At 35.1% G+C, this 17878-nt stretch overlaps 2 protein-coding genes across 4 annotated transcripts in view; one reads left to right on the top strand and one right to left on the bottom strand.

Moving 5' to 3' along the window:
• LOC123310689 (pre-mRNA 3' end processing protein WDR33) overlaps positions 1-2936 on the bottom strand; it is a 52752-nt gene extending 49816 nt beyond the window's left edge. Inside the window, exons 1-3 of the mRNA XM_044894295.1 lie at positions 2566-2936; positions 2345-2508; positions 1587-1856 (exon numbers count right to left, since the gene is read on the bottom strand). Coding sequence (XP_044750230.1) covers positions 1587-1856; positions 2345-2508; positions 2566-2650 — 519 coding nt within the window. The 5' untranslated portion in view covers positions 2651-2936. The remainder of the gene's footprint in view (positions 1-1586; positions 1857-2344; positions 2509-2565) is intronic.
• A 2921-nt stretch (positions 2937-5857) lies between these two features.
• Positions 5858-17878, top strand: part of LOC123311455 (eukaryotic translation initiation factor 4 gamma 3-like) — a 123084-nt gene continuing 111063 nt past the window's right edge. The window contains exon 1 of one of the 3 annotated variants that reach the window (XM_044895441.1): positions 5858-6365. In XM_044895441.1, coding sequence (XP_044751376.1) covers positions 6307-6365 — 59 coding nt within the window. In that variant the 5' untranslated portion in view covers positions 5858-6306. Of the gene's footprint in view, positions 6366-6663; positions 6731-7723; positions 7866-17878 lie in introns of those variants that run through there. The other 2 variants (XM_044895442.1, XM_044895440.1) reach the window with 2 other exon arrangements.

The raw sequence follows: 17878 nt of genomic DNA, 5'->3' as shown, positions 1-17878 counted from the left end.
TTGAGAATTTTATTTTGGAGTGAACGAATGCAAAAAGTTACTACAGGATTTTAGACAAATGTCATTGTAGAATAAGTTCCAGAAAATTAATTTTTCTATTATTCATTTGACTTGTCTTATACATTGTGAATGTTTTAAAGGATCAATAAATATATGTATAATGATTATTATAATATCAAAGTATTGAAAATAAACAGCCATAAATAAGGGCCAGCTGTCCTGTTAATTGTTAATTCATGTGAAATTTTTGTTTAAAGGAGAAGTTCCTCTTGCCTTGCTCACTATATAGTTTCAAGGCTATATATAAGTGGTTGCGAATAGATACCTATTCACAACCACTTCATCATATGCATTTTATCTTTGGGTTGATTTTTTTGAAATCTACAACTGATGTGATGTATTCAACCTTTAGCCAAAGAAAATAACTCTCCTCAAGCTACTACAAATTATGCGTCAATAATTCAATTTTCTTTCATAGCATATAAATCAATATATTTAAAAACTGATCTCTTGAATTTTCCATAAAAATAACTAGATTTGGTATGCCTCCAATCAGTTTTTATAAACGTCAATTATTTTCGTCACATTTTCGACTTCATATTTTCCGAGTAGAAATGTCACTGGACATTTCACTCTCATGTAGTCTCTTTATCACAATAACATACTTAATACCTATGTGAGCAGATTGTATATTGTACAATAAACGTTAAAAAAAAAATTTCCGAAGTGATTCGACATTATGATAAAATACGTAATTACTGAGACTTTTATGTAGAACACACAACACGCTGATTTCTTCTTCTTCCTTTAGCGCTGACTTAAAACCCAAAAAAGTTTTTGCAAGCATCACAACCCCACATGTTTGTACTATACAGAGGTTGCGTTCACAAACTTACTCTGAGTAAGCTTTGATTACTCGAAGCGTTCACAAAAGTACTTTTAGTTCCTCAGAGTATGCTCTCTGAGCATGGCTTTACTCATACTCTACTCTCAGAGTAAGTTTGTGAACGCAACCAGAGTAGAACATGTCAAATTTCCATGGCCAACCAAGTGCTGAAATAGAAGTGAATGGAGTGTAGATAGTGAAATAATAAATCTATAATATGTTGACTGCCAAGCTTCTTATTACAAAAACCCTTCCCATACGCCACCGTAGGAAAATTGAAAGCTATTTTTATCCTGTGCGCAAAGCAAAGCCACTGAACTATAATTTTTATGAGGCTCATGTATACAAGTTAACTTGTGATTGACAGTCAATCCAACCATATAGATTTATATTAATATTATTCAGATTGTAAGATGTTCACCAATATGGACAAATAAGCCAAGTCCCCTATCAGGTGGTTCTTTCTATTTATCTTTTCTATTTTGAAATATATTTCAATAAAGCGTTCTTTTCCTTATTACCCTTCCATTAAGCAATAATCCTACAAATCAGAAAGTTGACACCTACCAACAAATGTCATCAGTAACTATGATGTTGCAGATAACAATTAATACATTAAGCTCTAGTTACTGCACCAAAATTCGCCTTAGATAATTAACATCACATTACACTTAAAAATCAGAATCAACATCTCACTTACCTGTAAAATAGTCTCAAAATTGAAAGTGAGCCCATTCCACAATGTAAATTCACCAGAACTTGCTCCTGTAACTAACCTCCTACCTTCAGGAGTCCAGGCCATACAAAATATTGGACATCTCATTTTATTTGTTGCTGTTTTAACAAATCGTGTTGTAACACAATTAATTGGATTATCCGGATAACTTGGAGGTGGCATCATATCTGGATAATACATTACATCAGGTTGTAATGCTCTCCTATCTCTATGATCTCTTTGCCAAACCCTATTCTATAAGGAATAAAATAATGTTTTATTCAATCTGTGAAATTTTACTTCCGTGCCCACCTCAGATTTAGTGCTCGATTCTTTTTAGATGCAGATTCTGTTGAAGAAAGTGAGTGGTGCATATCTCACTTTTTTGGTTTATAATTTTCATTAAAATTACAAATATTTGACATAAATAATTATGAAAATATATTAGAGGGTATAAATCATTCTTTGTTCATTCTGCTTCCAAAACAAGAAATTCTACTATACAGAATGTTTTTTTTTTTCTGTTCAAACCTAAACGAACCTTACCCAACCTTAAAATTATTCAGCTCTATCGAAAGAAGGATTACAATTTTTCTAATGAACAACTATAATCTTTAATTTTTTGAGTTCTCTTGGGGACAACTTAGTTTTTTGAAGTTGACGAAAATTATCAATACTAAATATCTGAAGTGGGCGCTAAAGTAAACAAATGCTGTCTCTCCATCTAATGATGCCATTATTACCTCCAACTCTTTAATGATGGCTGAATTATAATCTACAGTTTTTCTCATCACAGATTTTCTCAATCGCTTTCCATCGAAATCTTCTAGAGTCATGTTTCCAAGAGGTCCAGGTAGAGGCCTTTGAAAATTCATGAAGGGCTTGAATTGGGGCCTGTTTGCATAACCTATATTTGAAACGACACTATGAAGAAAATTGTCAGATTCTGATTACAAAAACTTACCTTGAATTGGGGGTATTACTATGTTAGGTGGAGGACCACTCAAATTTGGCGGAGGCATTGCTAAATTTGGTTGAGCAAACTCCATATTTTAATTCAAGTTTCAATCAGTTGAATGATTGAAATTAACAGTAATACTATAATTGCACCATATTCATTACTGATTAAAGCTCTAGCTCGTGCCGTCAATTAAACTAATATAATTATATCAACATAATGGAATTCTACCTTTATTACACAAGTGTATAAAACAAAGAAAAATTAACTTTCAATTATCGAAAGACGATCGCTTTCCAATCTAACGGATACAATCATTTCAACTCCAACTTATCAAACAAGATGGAAGACAGGATGACAGGAATCATGTTTTCTGTGACAGGAATCATAGAGATAGAGAAGAATAATTGAACCGTAGTGTTCTGTGCCTCAGAATATGAACGATAAGAACCAAAGATATTACATGTAATATCTTTGATAAGAACTTATATTCAAAGATATTAAGTGTGTAATATCTTTGCTTATAACGTGCGTTCAAAAAAATTCGTCGTCAAGTAGGCTATGAAATTTTGAAGGCTGATGTTCGGTGGCTGAACGTATGTCTTTCCTTGAATTACTTCATCTTCCTAAAATGTAAACAATGATGACATTAACCTATATATCGTAATTTTGTACGGAAAGGCACTTTTCAGAAAAGGTTACCTCTTTCATTGAGTAAGATCACAAGAATCCAAACAATCTGAGGCGGTTAGAAAAGTTCTTCGTAAAAATTTTAACCGTCCACTATTTTCATACGTAAGAGACATGAATCTTGAATTGATCGTGGTAGTATGTTTTTTTGTAAGAAGGTTCTAGTTACTTCAGTCATATGAATAAATCACAGTAAGATTCTCAATAAAATGTTTATTAATTCTCTATAAATATTGACCCAAAATGCTAAAATGACAGTTCACCTGGAAAATAGTAAAGCACGAGCTAAGAATTACGTTTAGACACGAAATATCGACGTTCAAAATTCCATAGCCTACTTGACGACGAATTTTTTTGAACGCACGTTATTAGTGTTCTGTGACAAGAACCACAGGTTCATCCACAGAACACTTATATAGTTCATCAAGAACTTCTGAAGTGAGTTATCGAGTCCACTGGTTCTGCTTTATATATAAATATATTTCTTTTCCATACAAGAAGGTTTCTGAGCAATTTGATATTAGAGTTCGTACAGAACCAGTGAACTGGTAACCCATGGGTTATTAGCAAATAGTTTTTAGTTCACTCTACAGAACTGAGCGGGCCTAGGTTAGGGCCTACTGTTCTCTCTCTCTCTCCTCCGTCCTGCTCACGATGAGGGCCGTTCGATTTCGTAGCCGTACTACGAACTACCCTTTTATTTTAAAGCCTTTTATAAGGGAATATAGGCTTATAATAGAGTGGTAGTTAGAACTCTTTCTTACGAAAATTTATTTTTTATTTCATCGCTAAGTTGGGGTAGAAAATTTGCCTCAGTAATGTTGAAGTTTCGCTTACAAAGTTTATGAAAATTCGTTTTTTTTTTTCAATTTAGCGGTAAAAAAATGCTCATTTCACTTCAACAAAATTACTGCTCATTTAGGACATGGAAATCTATATCTTCATTGATTTTTATCCAAAAAGCGATACATTTTCGCGTGGAAGAAAAAAACATCAGTTTTTTCATTTTCAGCAAACAATAATAATTTTATAGCATGTGTATGAGATACAGTTACAGCAGAGGTTAACGTAAACGGTGTACAATGGTGTATGACACAAGAGCTTAGGGAAAAACCCCAGTAAAAAAACCCTTTCTCCCCATGAGTGTAGTGGATTGTATGAAATGAAATGCTTCTAGAAATAAGCTGAAATATTTCATATTGAAGGACATTTCGCACTCCAAAAATTGATCCTTTCTTCGAAAAAAAAATCCAGTAAGTGTCTTCTCCAAGATACCAGAAACTTTTTCTGAAATAGAGAGAAAACAAAAGCAGAAGAATGTAAAATAATAAAATTAAAATCAATATGTCAGATTGACAACCCAGTTCAAAAAAGATTCAGAAACTGCATGGTATAGTCCTAATTTAGGGCTATACTAAAGGACCCTAAAAACCATCCTGAAATTTATGAATGGGAGAATGGGATGATTAACCATGAATTTGAGGTTAGATTTTCACTTAGATTTTTTTTCTCTCAAAAAATTAATTAATGAAAAATAAAAATAAATATTTTCCGGTATTTTTCAGATATGAGGATTTGAATGATATATATTTTGAAATTTAAGAAAACAGCCAATTTTTGTTTTTTAATGAATTTCAGCAAGTTTTGTAAAAAAAATAACAGAAAATATTTTTCAGAAGGCGCATACTATACTATACAGGATGAGTCTTTCTCCCTTACTAATATTCAAAGATTATAGAGTCTCTATAATCTTTGCTAATATTGCGATAGTAGATTCTTGAGGTCAAAAGAAACACTGTTTTCCTATACCATTTTTTCCGATTCGGCCCTGATGCCACTGATAGAAAGATATAGCCATTTTAAGTTTTCATATTGAGCTGTGCCACCCTTTTAACTTTCCAGAAGTTTTTATTTGGGAAAGTAAGTATTTTCCGGAATAGTCCGAGAGGTACAAAAGCTGTGCTCCGTACCCCCACATTATATCTGGGGGGTGCTCAAGCCCCCGAGCACCCACGGAGTCGGCGCCTCTGCGTTATTATGTAGTATTTTCGGTTCTATTCTTTTTGAATCAAATAAGAATTAAAAATATTAAAATGTATAATAAAGAAATGCGTCGTCTCATTAATTTGTTTTCTACACTGTTGCCGAAAAAATAAATAAAATAAGTAGTTTTTTCCTATTTCCCTGACTAACTTTAATTAGTATTTCCAATCAAACTTTCAAACACTCGCCTTTTATTTAATCCGTAACAGTATACCTATGTAGATGCACAAAGTTTGCGTCCTTATATTTTGCAATTCATAACATAGTTCTAGTAGGCTAAGTGCAACGCGAACATTCTTGCCTGTATATCCCGTTCCAAATTATGTTCTGTTCAGTACAGTTCAGTTCTCATATAGCAATGTTTAGTTCATTTTTGTAGCTAGTGAAATTTTTCCAGTTCTACGGTGAAGGTCTTTTTTGAGATCACTGTTGGTAGCAGACTTAGGTCATCTTGAAAAATTCTCTGAATGGCTTAAACCAAAGAGGAACCTTAAACAACCGTAGACAGCTAGAAGAAAAAGAGCAACGGAAAGTTCTTTGGTCTTAATAATGTGAATTTCCGATAGGTGTGCTTGTGTCGCAAAGCGTGAAAGCCGCGTGTCATTTTTGATGAAAATTTCTTGTTAATTTCGTTATCTTAAAGTGACATTTGAATAAATTTGGTGAAAAACATCAGAGTCATACTCTTCCAAACTCATAAATAATTTTTAGGCTGGTCCTTCAAAACTGTGTCCGTGAAACATGTTTTTGGGTTAGCATTCCGCCATCTTTGCCAAATTTTAACCTTTGATATCTAAAAAGAAGTGTACTGTGTACTGCGGAAAGAGAATCTGAGTGAATCGAACATATAACAATCAGCTATACCAGATAAGCTTTCAGAACATGACTCAACTGCAATTAGGACTTCTGTGATAAAATAAGTGTAGTGATGTGTTGATCAACAGAGAAACCTATTATGCAGATAAAGGACGGTCCGTGGTGGCTGCAGTGAAGGGCTCGATCCCAAAGGCTGAGATGAGTGGAAATCCTAAACAAAGCGCTGCTGGAGGGCAACAGATTCGATATCCAACAACGTATCCTTCTCAATATTTTCCTCGATAGTTACGCCCTTCTGTCAACTGTCACTCCGTATTAATCTCATCCGAGATGCTTTTCATTTTCTACTTTAAATTTATTTCTTGATTTTCGTACGAACATAATTATATTCGTTGAAAAATCATAATCAACAATATTTGATTATATTTTGATTTCCAATTTCCGTAAGAAATGTGAATACCACTCCCTTCTTATGTTGAGTGGTGATAACAACTTTCATTGCAATTTACCTACCTACAATTATACGTTCACCTGTCGACATGTTGATACAACATAAAGTTTGAAGACCATATGTTGAAAGATTTAAGTGTGCTCACGATTGTCTTCGTATCCATTTCTTTCAGTAAGTTTCAATTTCTAGTAATTCGGAAATGCTATTTGGAATTTCAGACCAATTTATAGGGAGTGTTGGGGAAATTGATTTCAGGTGAAGGGCTCGTTTTCATACAGAAAGTAATTATGTGCATACATAATAATTAATTGATTTCAATTGGAGGTATTTGCCACGTTTTCAAAAAAATTTGAGGGGTAAGGATTCTGCTTTTCAAATTAATAGTTAATTCGAAACAATAGTGTTTAATAGTTATTGCTCATGAAACATCCTTTAGGGTATTATCAAAAAGAACCACTCATTTGGCATGAAAATTTTGGAAGTTATTGGAGATGATAATTATGCTAAAAAAATTATAACATCGAAATACCGGATGTCTACTGATTTCATCTCTACGTTAGTAGTTGATTAGATTCAGTTTTACGCACGCGTAGTTGCATTTAATTGTTGCCTTGCGGTCGAAATCCGAACCAAATTGATTGTTCCAAGACCTTACGAGAGAAATGGCGTTACGACCAGTGTAGGGGAATAGTTTATTGTTGTATTTATTTGAATCAGGAACATACATTCAAGTGTAGCAATCAAAAATTCAAGATTTCGTAAATAATTTCGGGTTCAGACGTTTGTGTCATACATTCTTAACAGTTTCGTTATCACAAAACGCCCTTATCGATTTTTGTTAGTGCGAGGAAACGACCCCAAACGTAAGTTGATGCGAAAGTTCCTAGTTATTAGTATGTTTTTCCGTGGAATCGCAGGACTAATGGAGTTTAAAATCGACTTGTTCCCTATTTTATGAGCTTGTTAAGTGCAGTTTGACAGTGTTATAGTGAAATCACATTAGGTATTCATTGAAAAAATGTTAATTGACTATGAATCCGAGTACGAATTCTTCATCATGATTTTTCGTAGCTTGTACAATATCAGAAACAATCTAGGTGCCATGACTCGTGTTAAAACATTTTGATAAGACTGCTGTTATACAGAACTCCTATGATTATTTAGGGAATAGTTCATATATGGATTCGTAGGAATAAAAGTGAATCAACGAGAATGGGATCACGCTATGTAAATGGTACCATGAAACACGATGGGATGTGCTTGTTGCCTCCACCTTCGCATCCTTATCGCATGGTACATTCACAAAGTAAGTGTTTTTTATGAACCTGATTAGGGTTCTTGGTCCTTGTGCATATATATGTCATTCCTATTTATCCGTGTAGTTCTTTGTAGTTATGTTTTATCAATTCAAACGTAGGACCGAACATTTTCCTTTTTGATTTTTCTCTGCTCTTCATGCATAAATTCGGATTCCCTTAGTTCGTCAGTAGGTACTGGCGATACGTAGAATATTGATGATTATGTACTACATTATTGATTGTATCCTACTTCGTTTTCGAATGAATTTGTTTCTCCCACGGAATGTTCACTTTTTAGTGCGTACTATCAATTAAATAATGGTCTCGTTAGAATTTACACGACTCTCCTATTTACCTCAAAAGGACGATCTATTGCACATAAAGAAGATTTTGTTTATTATTTCAAATGATTATCCTCTGGAGTCGATCATTGTGACACTATGAAAGGTTCACATTGGTAGAGCTATTTATAAAACACGTCATATTCGTATGCAATTAGAAAAATTTCCAACTTCGTCCACCTATTCGAACGTGCTCTCACCCCAAGCATTTTTGTTGCGAGGGTTCTTTGAACATAATTGTGGCCATGCATGAGTTTCAACACTGAAATTGTTGAAAGAAATGGTTGTATTATGGATGTGTATACGAACGAAAATTTGTCTGACTAATTTGTTCGAGCAAACTAACCCCTATTCTTCAATGGGAGTGGTTACGGTGGCAGCGACTTAAGTCGAGACCGCAACGTCCTCGTTTTTCGTGCTGCATGACGGTCAACGGCAAAAAAATAAACAAAGCTCAACTCACACATAACTGAGTACAGTGACGGCTCGTGCCCATAAGGTGTGGGTCGGCCAGACCCAGGATATACAGGGGAATATCCTGGAATAAAATTAATATCTATTTTTTCAACAAATAACTGGAAATTAAAACGCGGATTCCCACCATAATCTTCATTTTTTTTAAATTAAATATTGATATATTTTTTGTCAATTAAGTTTCTAAACATAAGTTGGATGGGGTTGCAGCTAAGGGGTGGAAGAAAAATATTCAATTTTATTTCCCAAAAATAAGTGCAATCAGAACTCAATTGACATGATTTTCAGCATCTTGATGTTAAGCTATTGGTTGAGAAACTATTAATTGATAGAAGAAGAAGGTAATTGAAAAGCAATTGGTGGGTTTCAGCGTCTTCATTTTCAGTGGTTGATTAATATTGAAGAAACATTAATTTTATTCCAGACTTATGCCCCATCCTGTAGATATAGTCTGATTTTCTTTATACAACCGCAATGTATAAAAGTTTCGTTTTCAATGCGACATATAGACTTGTTTTTGGAGAAAGAATGTACCACACTTCTTTGTTTTTGCCAAGCTTTTGAATAATAGATTTATTCTTCTTCGGGGTATTTCTGTAAATACCAATAACAAATTTATTACAACCCAAAACATCAACGTCAATACGAATCAAAATTTTAAGCTCACTGAAACACATCTACAATTTTGATTTTGAGTGATAATGTACTAATTTTTCCTTTCTTTATTTCACCATTCTTCCTTCTACTGTCACAAGATCTTGTGACAGGATGAAAAGTTGGTTTCGATTTGCTACTACTCCAATTATTCAACAATCCAAGAAATTTAGAATCCACTCAGATCATCAAAATTTACGAAATGAATTGAAGAAAAAAAAACTGATAAATACGTGCACCCCTTTCTCTTGTTCTACGACACTGACCTAATTCAATTCATAATATGGAAACAGCGATGCGGATGCGATTCTTATATCCCCACTCCGAGGGTCGGCCGGCCGATGTCCGATCTTACGCGTATTCAGGAAGCTTCGAAACAAGGGCGGCTCGTCAGAGGAGGCAAGGGAGGCTAAGCCTCCTCATAAAGCTTAGAGCTAAAATACATTCATTTTGGGCATGTCCTTATTTTCAGAAAGTAATTTCTATATAAATTTTCCGAACACCTGAACTAGATATTCAGATAAAAATTAGTTTATTTTTCGTTCCTCCGCTCATAAAAATCCAGCATAACAATCATACAATCCACCGGCCGCGTACGCATCCGCCGCATCGAATGTGAATATTTCCTAGGACTGCCTATTCGGACGGAGGCTGTTGGGCCTGCTGCCTCCGTTGATAGTGTAACTCATGCATACGTTCTCTGGACTCACATACTAGCCGAACAAGAATTCAGCTGACTTACTGTACCATATTCGCCCGTAAAATGTACCAGAGGAGGCACAGCTCCCCTGTTCTCCATCGATTCTTTCGTGCCGTCTTCGACTATATACGCTTGATCTCCGGCGGTAGGGGCGTTGTCCGGCGGTAGTTGTTATGATTTCAATTTTCAATTTGAATGTAACGACTTCGTGGAGAACTGGAACTTCGGGAAATTTGTGATATATTCTTGTTAAGATAGGTTGTTCTGTTAGGGCGTTAGGGGTAAGTACTGATACGGATCAAAAAATAAAATGGAATTGAATATTGAGAATTAACTGTACACGTTGTTAAAACCTTTACAAGACCTCCACCAAATTTAATTACACTAAAGTTTACCGAAAATCGTCAGAATAGAGGTTTCAGTGTTGTTTGGTACGATAAATGTGATTGGTTAACTGGATCGATCAAACGGGAAAAATTATTGTGCTGGCCATATTTACTATTTTCTCATCAAACAGAATATACTTCATGGTTCAAAACGGGGTTTTCAGATTTGAAAAATATACCGCGTTCTATCGAAAGGCATAACAAGTCAAAGGAGCATATAGCATCCCCTTGCATTGAAAATTAGTCTTAGAACTGGCAACTTTTCATTATATTGAAGAAGTATACTCTATTGACTGATCAAAGTGTGTTCCAACACTGCTCGAAAACTATTAGCCTCCTCAGCTCTCATGACCACGAGCCGCCACTGCTTCGAAATCACCGCGCCCTTATACATTCACTAGGAATTACGAATTTTGGAATTTTTATGGTCGAAAAATCACTCAACTACTCTTGTACAGTACGAATACCCTCTTACAAAAATTAACTATTCATTTAATAATCAAAAAATCTAACTATAATTAGGGATATATTATATTTTCATTGACTAAACTACTCTTAAACGGTACGAATACGCTCTTTTCTGAAATAGGCATAATATTTAATGATTAACTATTCATTTCATAATATATCTTGGAATAGTCAATGGGGAAATCTAGAAATATGAAAACTAAACGCCCAAACCATAGCAAGGTAGGCCCAACTCGTGCTGGCCGACCGTGTATGTATCTAGCAGCGACGTAATACGATATATTGTACAGTTCAACTTGGTGATAACTACGCGCGACGTAGGTGCTGCATAGTACCATAACTTGAAGCGTTTCGCAAGGCTAGTACGGCTGGCCGAGCTAGCGTGTTCAGCGTAAGGAAAGAGAACTTCGAAATAAACTAATTCAGAGCGACTGGGGCGTCATGCTCATCGAAATAAGTTGTAGTACGTTATACTAGGGAATTAATTGAGATTTGAATATCAAAATTGATCATTTCTAATGAGTTTTGAAGAATAAAATAATTATATTTATTTTCTATTTCTCGATTATTTTTGGGTCGGCCCGGCCGACCCTGCATACCCTGACGAGCCGTCATTGACTGAGTATAATAGATCTGACACTGACGTTCAAAAGTGAGAAATTTAGTTTATCCTGGCCTCCAAGGAGCTGCCATTAAAATAACAATGAAAGTTGATGCAAAATTCAAATCATATACATACCTACTGATATTGTCCCAAAAGAATAAAATGAAGTATGAGGTCGAACACTTTTGCAATGGCAGGTACATAGGATACCCCTCATTGGAATTAGTGGCGCATCCAGAGTCTGAGTTTGGGGGGTGGGGTATTGACATGTTTCAGGAGACTGACCTTAACTCTATATTATATCTCTATATCTATAAAATAATCACTTTGAAATATCAGAAATGACCAAATTTCTTGTATTGATATTAAAATGCTATAAGTGTACATACACGTTTTGATTGCATGTTCTGGTAAATACGATTGAGCAATCTAAATGGCCATATTCACTATTTCTTGCACTAATTATTTTGATGGTTGTCGAAGAACTGATGGTAGATATTTGAAGAATTCAAATTTTCACGAGATCTGAAGACATATAGCAGCAATATTTGTTTCATAAATAAACATATTATTTTGTTATTTTTTGACGCAGAAACAGAAAAACAAATACAATTGTTGTCTATCGTCTTGCGAAAAATATTATATCATAGCTAATAAAATTACATGAACTCACAACAGAATTATATGATTTTCACTAAGATGAGTTGGTAAAACAATCAAGTTAGAGAAAATCACATGAGTTAGTAAATCAACTCAAGTTAGAGAAAATCATATAATTCCGTTTTCAGTTCAGTTATAGATTTCCATCAAGTATAGATCTCATCAATAATAAGATCAAATGTTTAGCTTTGTTTTTTTTTATTTTTTTTTTGTTTGCCGCAATGTTGTTGAATATTTGTTTATTTGTTGTTTTCTTTGAATAAATCATTACTAGTTGACAGATCCATTGACGTGACGGTATGATAGATATCGATGACATCACATAATATTTCGTATGCGGCTGGATGCAGAACTAAAAACTATTGAGTAGTTAATATATTCATTGATACTAAAAACTATATTTGGGTGGGGGTAGGGAAGTGTCAAGTTCCTGTCTTTACTGTCATGGCAAATACTCTGCGGTTATGTTAGGCATATTATAGACTTTTTCATGAGTTCATTTCCTCAACATGTGATGGACACCTGCGGTAATGTGTGTTTCGACCTTCACCTTGTCGTCAATACTTCGTGTTGACAACCAAATTGATCATATTATGTTGGCCTGTTGATATTCCAAGTGGACAACTAGGTTTCTGAGAGATTCAATCGGTTTGATATTCGATGGGCGATGTTCGCAAAAAAATTGCATCGTCTATGTGGGGGTAGTGTTCAATGATTTTTTTTTACAAGCGTCCGCTTTCAACCCTTTTCCCGCATGCATTTCAAGTCGCAACGTGGCGGGAAAACTCCCTGCTATATTAAATTCTGTTATGTCCCTATGCACCCAATGCCAACGATGGTAACGATATGCAGTATTACGTTTATCATTGCATATGAATCAATCAAATGAAATTTGATCTTTTTCATAAGAAACTCTTCCGCTTCCGGTAGCTTCGTGCGGAAAAATATCATTTTCTGCACTTTTTAGGAAAATCACTATTTCGAAAATACTTTCCCAGCATAAATATTCGAAATAGTGTGACCTCCCGTTTTCCCCATTAGCTATAGTGCTAAGTGGTTGGATGATGGGGTTTATGTGGGATTCCAACTTGGCATGGTGTTTTTTACATTGTTCCTTCACAACATCTTTCACAAAGCGTATTTTCAAGTGTACTGTTACGTTGGTGACATACCATGGCGAGTTATGACGGTGGACGCGTATCACGTGTTTGGATATGTCTTGCGTTTCCGGCGAATTCGGACGAGTAGATTTTCGCCTATTTTCGCAGCTTTCCGCTCCCAGTGGACAAGACCACAGCCGTCTCTCTTTAGTAGGCTGACCAGACTAACCCAGTTCAATGACGGACGGACCTGATGAATGTTGTGTATAGTATATTTATTTGTATAGGGTGAGTCTTTGAATCGTAAAAATGTTTTAACAGTAGATTAGTGAAGTCAAAAGAAACACCTCTTTCCTGTACAATTTTTTTCGATACGGCCCTAATAAAATGACATAGCCATTTTGAGTTTTCATAATGAGCTGTGCCACCCTTGTAGAAACAGAATTACATAACTTCAAATTTGAGAATAAATTTTTTCAGAGCTAAATCTGTAACACTACACATCTATGGATATTTAAAAAAGAGTTGCATCGGTCCTCGTACCCAATTTATCGAATTCCACAGATATTTTTTATTTTTGAGTCAAATTACTCGAAAACGGCGCCATTATAAGAAAAAATATAAGGATGAAGAATTCTTTTATTTTACAAAACGTTAAATTATCCATTAAATAGCGCTTGAAACTTAGTTTCAAGAGTTGGGTTCTTTAAATTTTTGGTGTTTTTATGGTTCGTAATGGTCATTGGTCATAATAATAAGAAGACTGGAAGTGATAAAACTATTTGTTGGATAGAACTGAGAATAACATTTTTTTATAGTTTTTCAACAGCCTGCATCTTATGAAAAGAGCCGATTCAAAAAAAAAATGGTAAGGGCAAAAAGTGTTTCTTTTGACATAAAAAATCTACTGCTAAAATAGTTGTACGAGTCAAGGACTCACCTGCATATGCTTCCAGCTACTCAGTTTCCTACCCCGTATTATGATATTGAGAACAAATATAATTCATTGAAAACAGAAGTAATGAAAGTTTATCACAACATAAGAACGAAAATATAATAATATCAATACAATGGTTGTGCATTTCACTGTGGAATGAGAAATGGGCTTCAGGCGTTGCCAGAGAAGCTTCCCATCCCCAAAATTTGAATGTCTGAAAAATTTGGTCAGGGAGGAAACACTGCTGCTTCAACCATTTTTTTTATGTCTGTCGCTTGAAACATGCGAATCAATATCTCCTCATTCCCCAAATGCAATGCTGAATTCAGACTTCAGAATCAAGTTTGGTTTTTTTGAGGAATGGAAATTCTTTTGAAAGATCTTCCGCAAATTTGCATTTTCTTTTTTATTGCCTATTTCAAATATTCTTGAGAAGACTACAACATTCAAATTCCCACCATACTTATTGGCCGAGACGTCCACTATGAGATTTATCTAGTGACGTTCGCACTCGGGATAAGGTACTAAAAATACTGAATTAAATCATTGATTATTAACTCAAAGATTAATTTCAAGATTTTGACGGACTTCTGGACGATTGGCGGACTGTTTGTCACAATGACGAACGTCTGGTCACCTTACTCTATAGACGGCTGTGACGAGACTGACGAGAGACCCTATTAGTGCAGAACTTGGTGACTGAAAAGAGTAGGTTCAGAAAAAAATAATTGTTCCATCGTGGAGTTTTGGATATAATAAAAAGTAAAAAAAAAAACGGTCTGAAGACTCGTACTTTTATTGTACAGCCTTCTTTACCACGTTTCGCATGACAATAGAGAAGCAGAACTTTTTGCGATCTATACGTGAGTCTACAGATTCTTGAATGATGTAATGGTAAATTATTTATTTTTAAATAATATACCAGAGTTTTTGACTCTGTGAGAACATGCGCAATAGATTTTTCACATTATTAATTTTCAATTTTTGTTCGAGAAAGAAAGAAAGAGCCCATAGTTTGTTTAAATAGTTTAATTGATTTACCTTCATATCTTTTAAGAATCTGGTGACACACGTATAGATCGCAAAAAGTTTAGCTCCTCTTTTGTTACCTACATGCATTCCTACGTGCATTCTAGGGAAAAAATACACATTAACTTAATGAAAGCTAATTAAATTTCTCCAGCATTTTTCATGTATAGGTTCCATCTTTGGCTTGTATTGGAATTTCAAAGCCTGATGCGCCATCACCCCCTCCTCTGAAGTCTCCACATCACCACAAAAACGTGCCCTAATAACACATTAAAAAAAAAATTGTAAGAGTGGAAGTGGTAAACGGTGGATCGAGCAGGAAGGTCTCACGCCTACAGTGGGCTTTATTTCCTTTGGACGCCCTTGATTCGAAATAGAAACAAATTGTAATTCTACATTTATCGTATCTTGAGACTGGTGGCATGCTGTTCATCATAGTTACACACGTATTTAGACCTTCAGATTCAAACAAGGCTCTTGTCAATTCATCAGCAGCTTTCTGTTCATTATAGCAGATACCAGAACCAGGCAGGATATCTCAAAATTATGACAATTGGGTTGTTTGAGTAACTGTTCTCATCGCAAATGCCGCGTATTTCCTTTCCCGTGCACAGCAGCGGACATACCTGTTCCGAAAAGGTTATGGAAAACTAAAAATGCCAACGAAGAAGTGTTTGTTCGAACTCCAATATCGCGAGGTTTTAGAATGCTGTGTTTCCTTTCCCGTGTGGAGTAGAAGACATATTCGTTATGACCGTTAAAACATCTTTAAATTTGAAGGACATATGAGCTCGTTCAAGTGATACTTAGATTTCCTTCTCACGAAATAAGGAATTTTAGGGGACACTTCAACACCAAGGGACACAATAAATTATAAGGGCCCGGAAGTTGATCGAATCCTTAACTAAGGACAACTACTTTTCATCTACCTAAGGTATCCAGAAATAATTATGAAAAAATGCATATTTCGTATACTTCACATCAAGCTCCTGGAAATCTGTATTTTCAGTGATTTCTAACCAAATCAATAAATGTTTGTTGCAGAAAAAAATTTCAAACGTAAACCAGGTTTTTTTGCATTTTTCACCATATACTTGAGGTTATGTTGATAATTGATGAATCAGATCGAAATTGCTGTGCTGTCATTGAAAGTTCTACATAACGATGAGCGTATCGGGTCGTTTTTGTCGTCCACTATACACGGGAAAGGAAATACGCTTCCAGCGTGTCATCATTAACTGGCCCCATCAGCTTTCGCAAATTTTAGTGCAAAAAAACAGCCTTATTTGAGCAGCAGTTTCGCCAATAATAGCGACATAAACGTGGCTGTGCAGGAGGTCGATGATGATGAAGGTATTATTATTCCCCTTGGCATATGTAAATAGTTTCTTAAACAATTAAAAAGTTTGCCTGATTTTAAAGCACTTCATTATAGAAACCAACTGTCATATTTTTTGGATCTCCTGTTGACCCTGGTATCGGCTCTGATGAACGGGAAGGTGCTGAGAAATTGACAGTAACCTGGTTTGAAACTGAATGTCTAAATATTTCTGTACCTACATTTAACCAACATATCACCACCGTCAAGATACGGTGAATATAGAGTTATAATATGTTTCTATTTTCTATTTCAGATGAGGAGCCTTCCAAGGAAAAAAAGGCCACAACAATCGTGAAGATCATTGATCCACTCTTTACTTTTGCAATTTTGAATTCTAAATACTTTAAAAGGACGTTCTTTTCAATATAAGTTTTGCTTTCAAATACAATGATTTTTAGTAAATTTTCTATTTCATTACACACGACCATAGAATCCTTAGCGTTCTTCCCAGGAGGCCTAAACCATGGATTATAGGAGGAGGGAAGGGGGTGATGGGAGCTGTTTAGCGGGAAAAGAGTGCCCTTTGCGGGGATGGCCAGGCGCAAATAGAAACGCAGATTAGTGAGGTGACGCAGCGTGAGTTTTTGAAAAATATAGAAAAGAACAAGACCGCGCAAATAGAGCGTGATGGTGACTTGATGTAGATACTACGTGCAGAAGCTGCGTCACCTCACCAACCTGTGGCAGCTTAACAAAAAAAGCTAGAGAATTTCATTTGGTATCTGCGAAATTTGAGCAAGTTTCATTTAGGTGTATTTTCCCTTGTAATTGTCGTTTTAGGATAGGGATATGAGGAAAAATAAAATGTAATTTATTCAAAAGCCACCGGCTTAGTTGAGAAAAACCTTACCTAGGAGAGAAATCTGGAGATATGTTGTTTGGTGGGTGCAAGCTTAAAGAACGATTTATATTGTTTAGCCTGCGTACTTGAATAAATTATTGTGTGGTAATGACTTAGTTCATTCGAGTTTGAAAAAAAATTAGAATTTGAAGACGTATACCCTCATCTAAATGGAATTCACACTATTAGGAAATGTCATTATTGCTGAGCAACTTAATCAATTGTATTGACTTAATATTGGGAAATACGAAGAAAAACTCAAAGAAATGGGTATATCGTTATAACCTTTGTAAACAAAAATTTTTTAGAAGTTGTTTTCTCAGATATGACTATTAAAAAATGAACAGAAAAATACAGCCTTTTATTATTTTGAAAGGGTTGTCATGGAGCTTGAATTGCTTAACAGCAGTACAAAATCACCCATTTCATTTACCCCACGAGCCGCC

The sequence above is a fragment of the Coccinella septempunctata genome, chromosome 4 (assembly GCF_907165205.1).
Source record: "Coccinella septempunctata chromosome 4, icCocSept1.1, whole genome shotgun sequence".
NCBI lineage: Eukaryota > Metazoa > Arthropoda > Insecta > Coleoptera > Coccinellidae > Coccinella > Coccinella septempunctata.
This window is presented reverse-complemented; position numbering and strand designations above follow the sequence as displayed.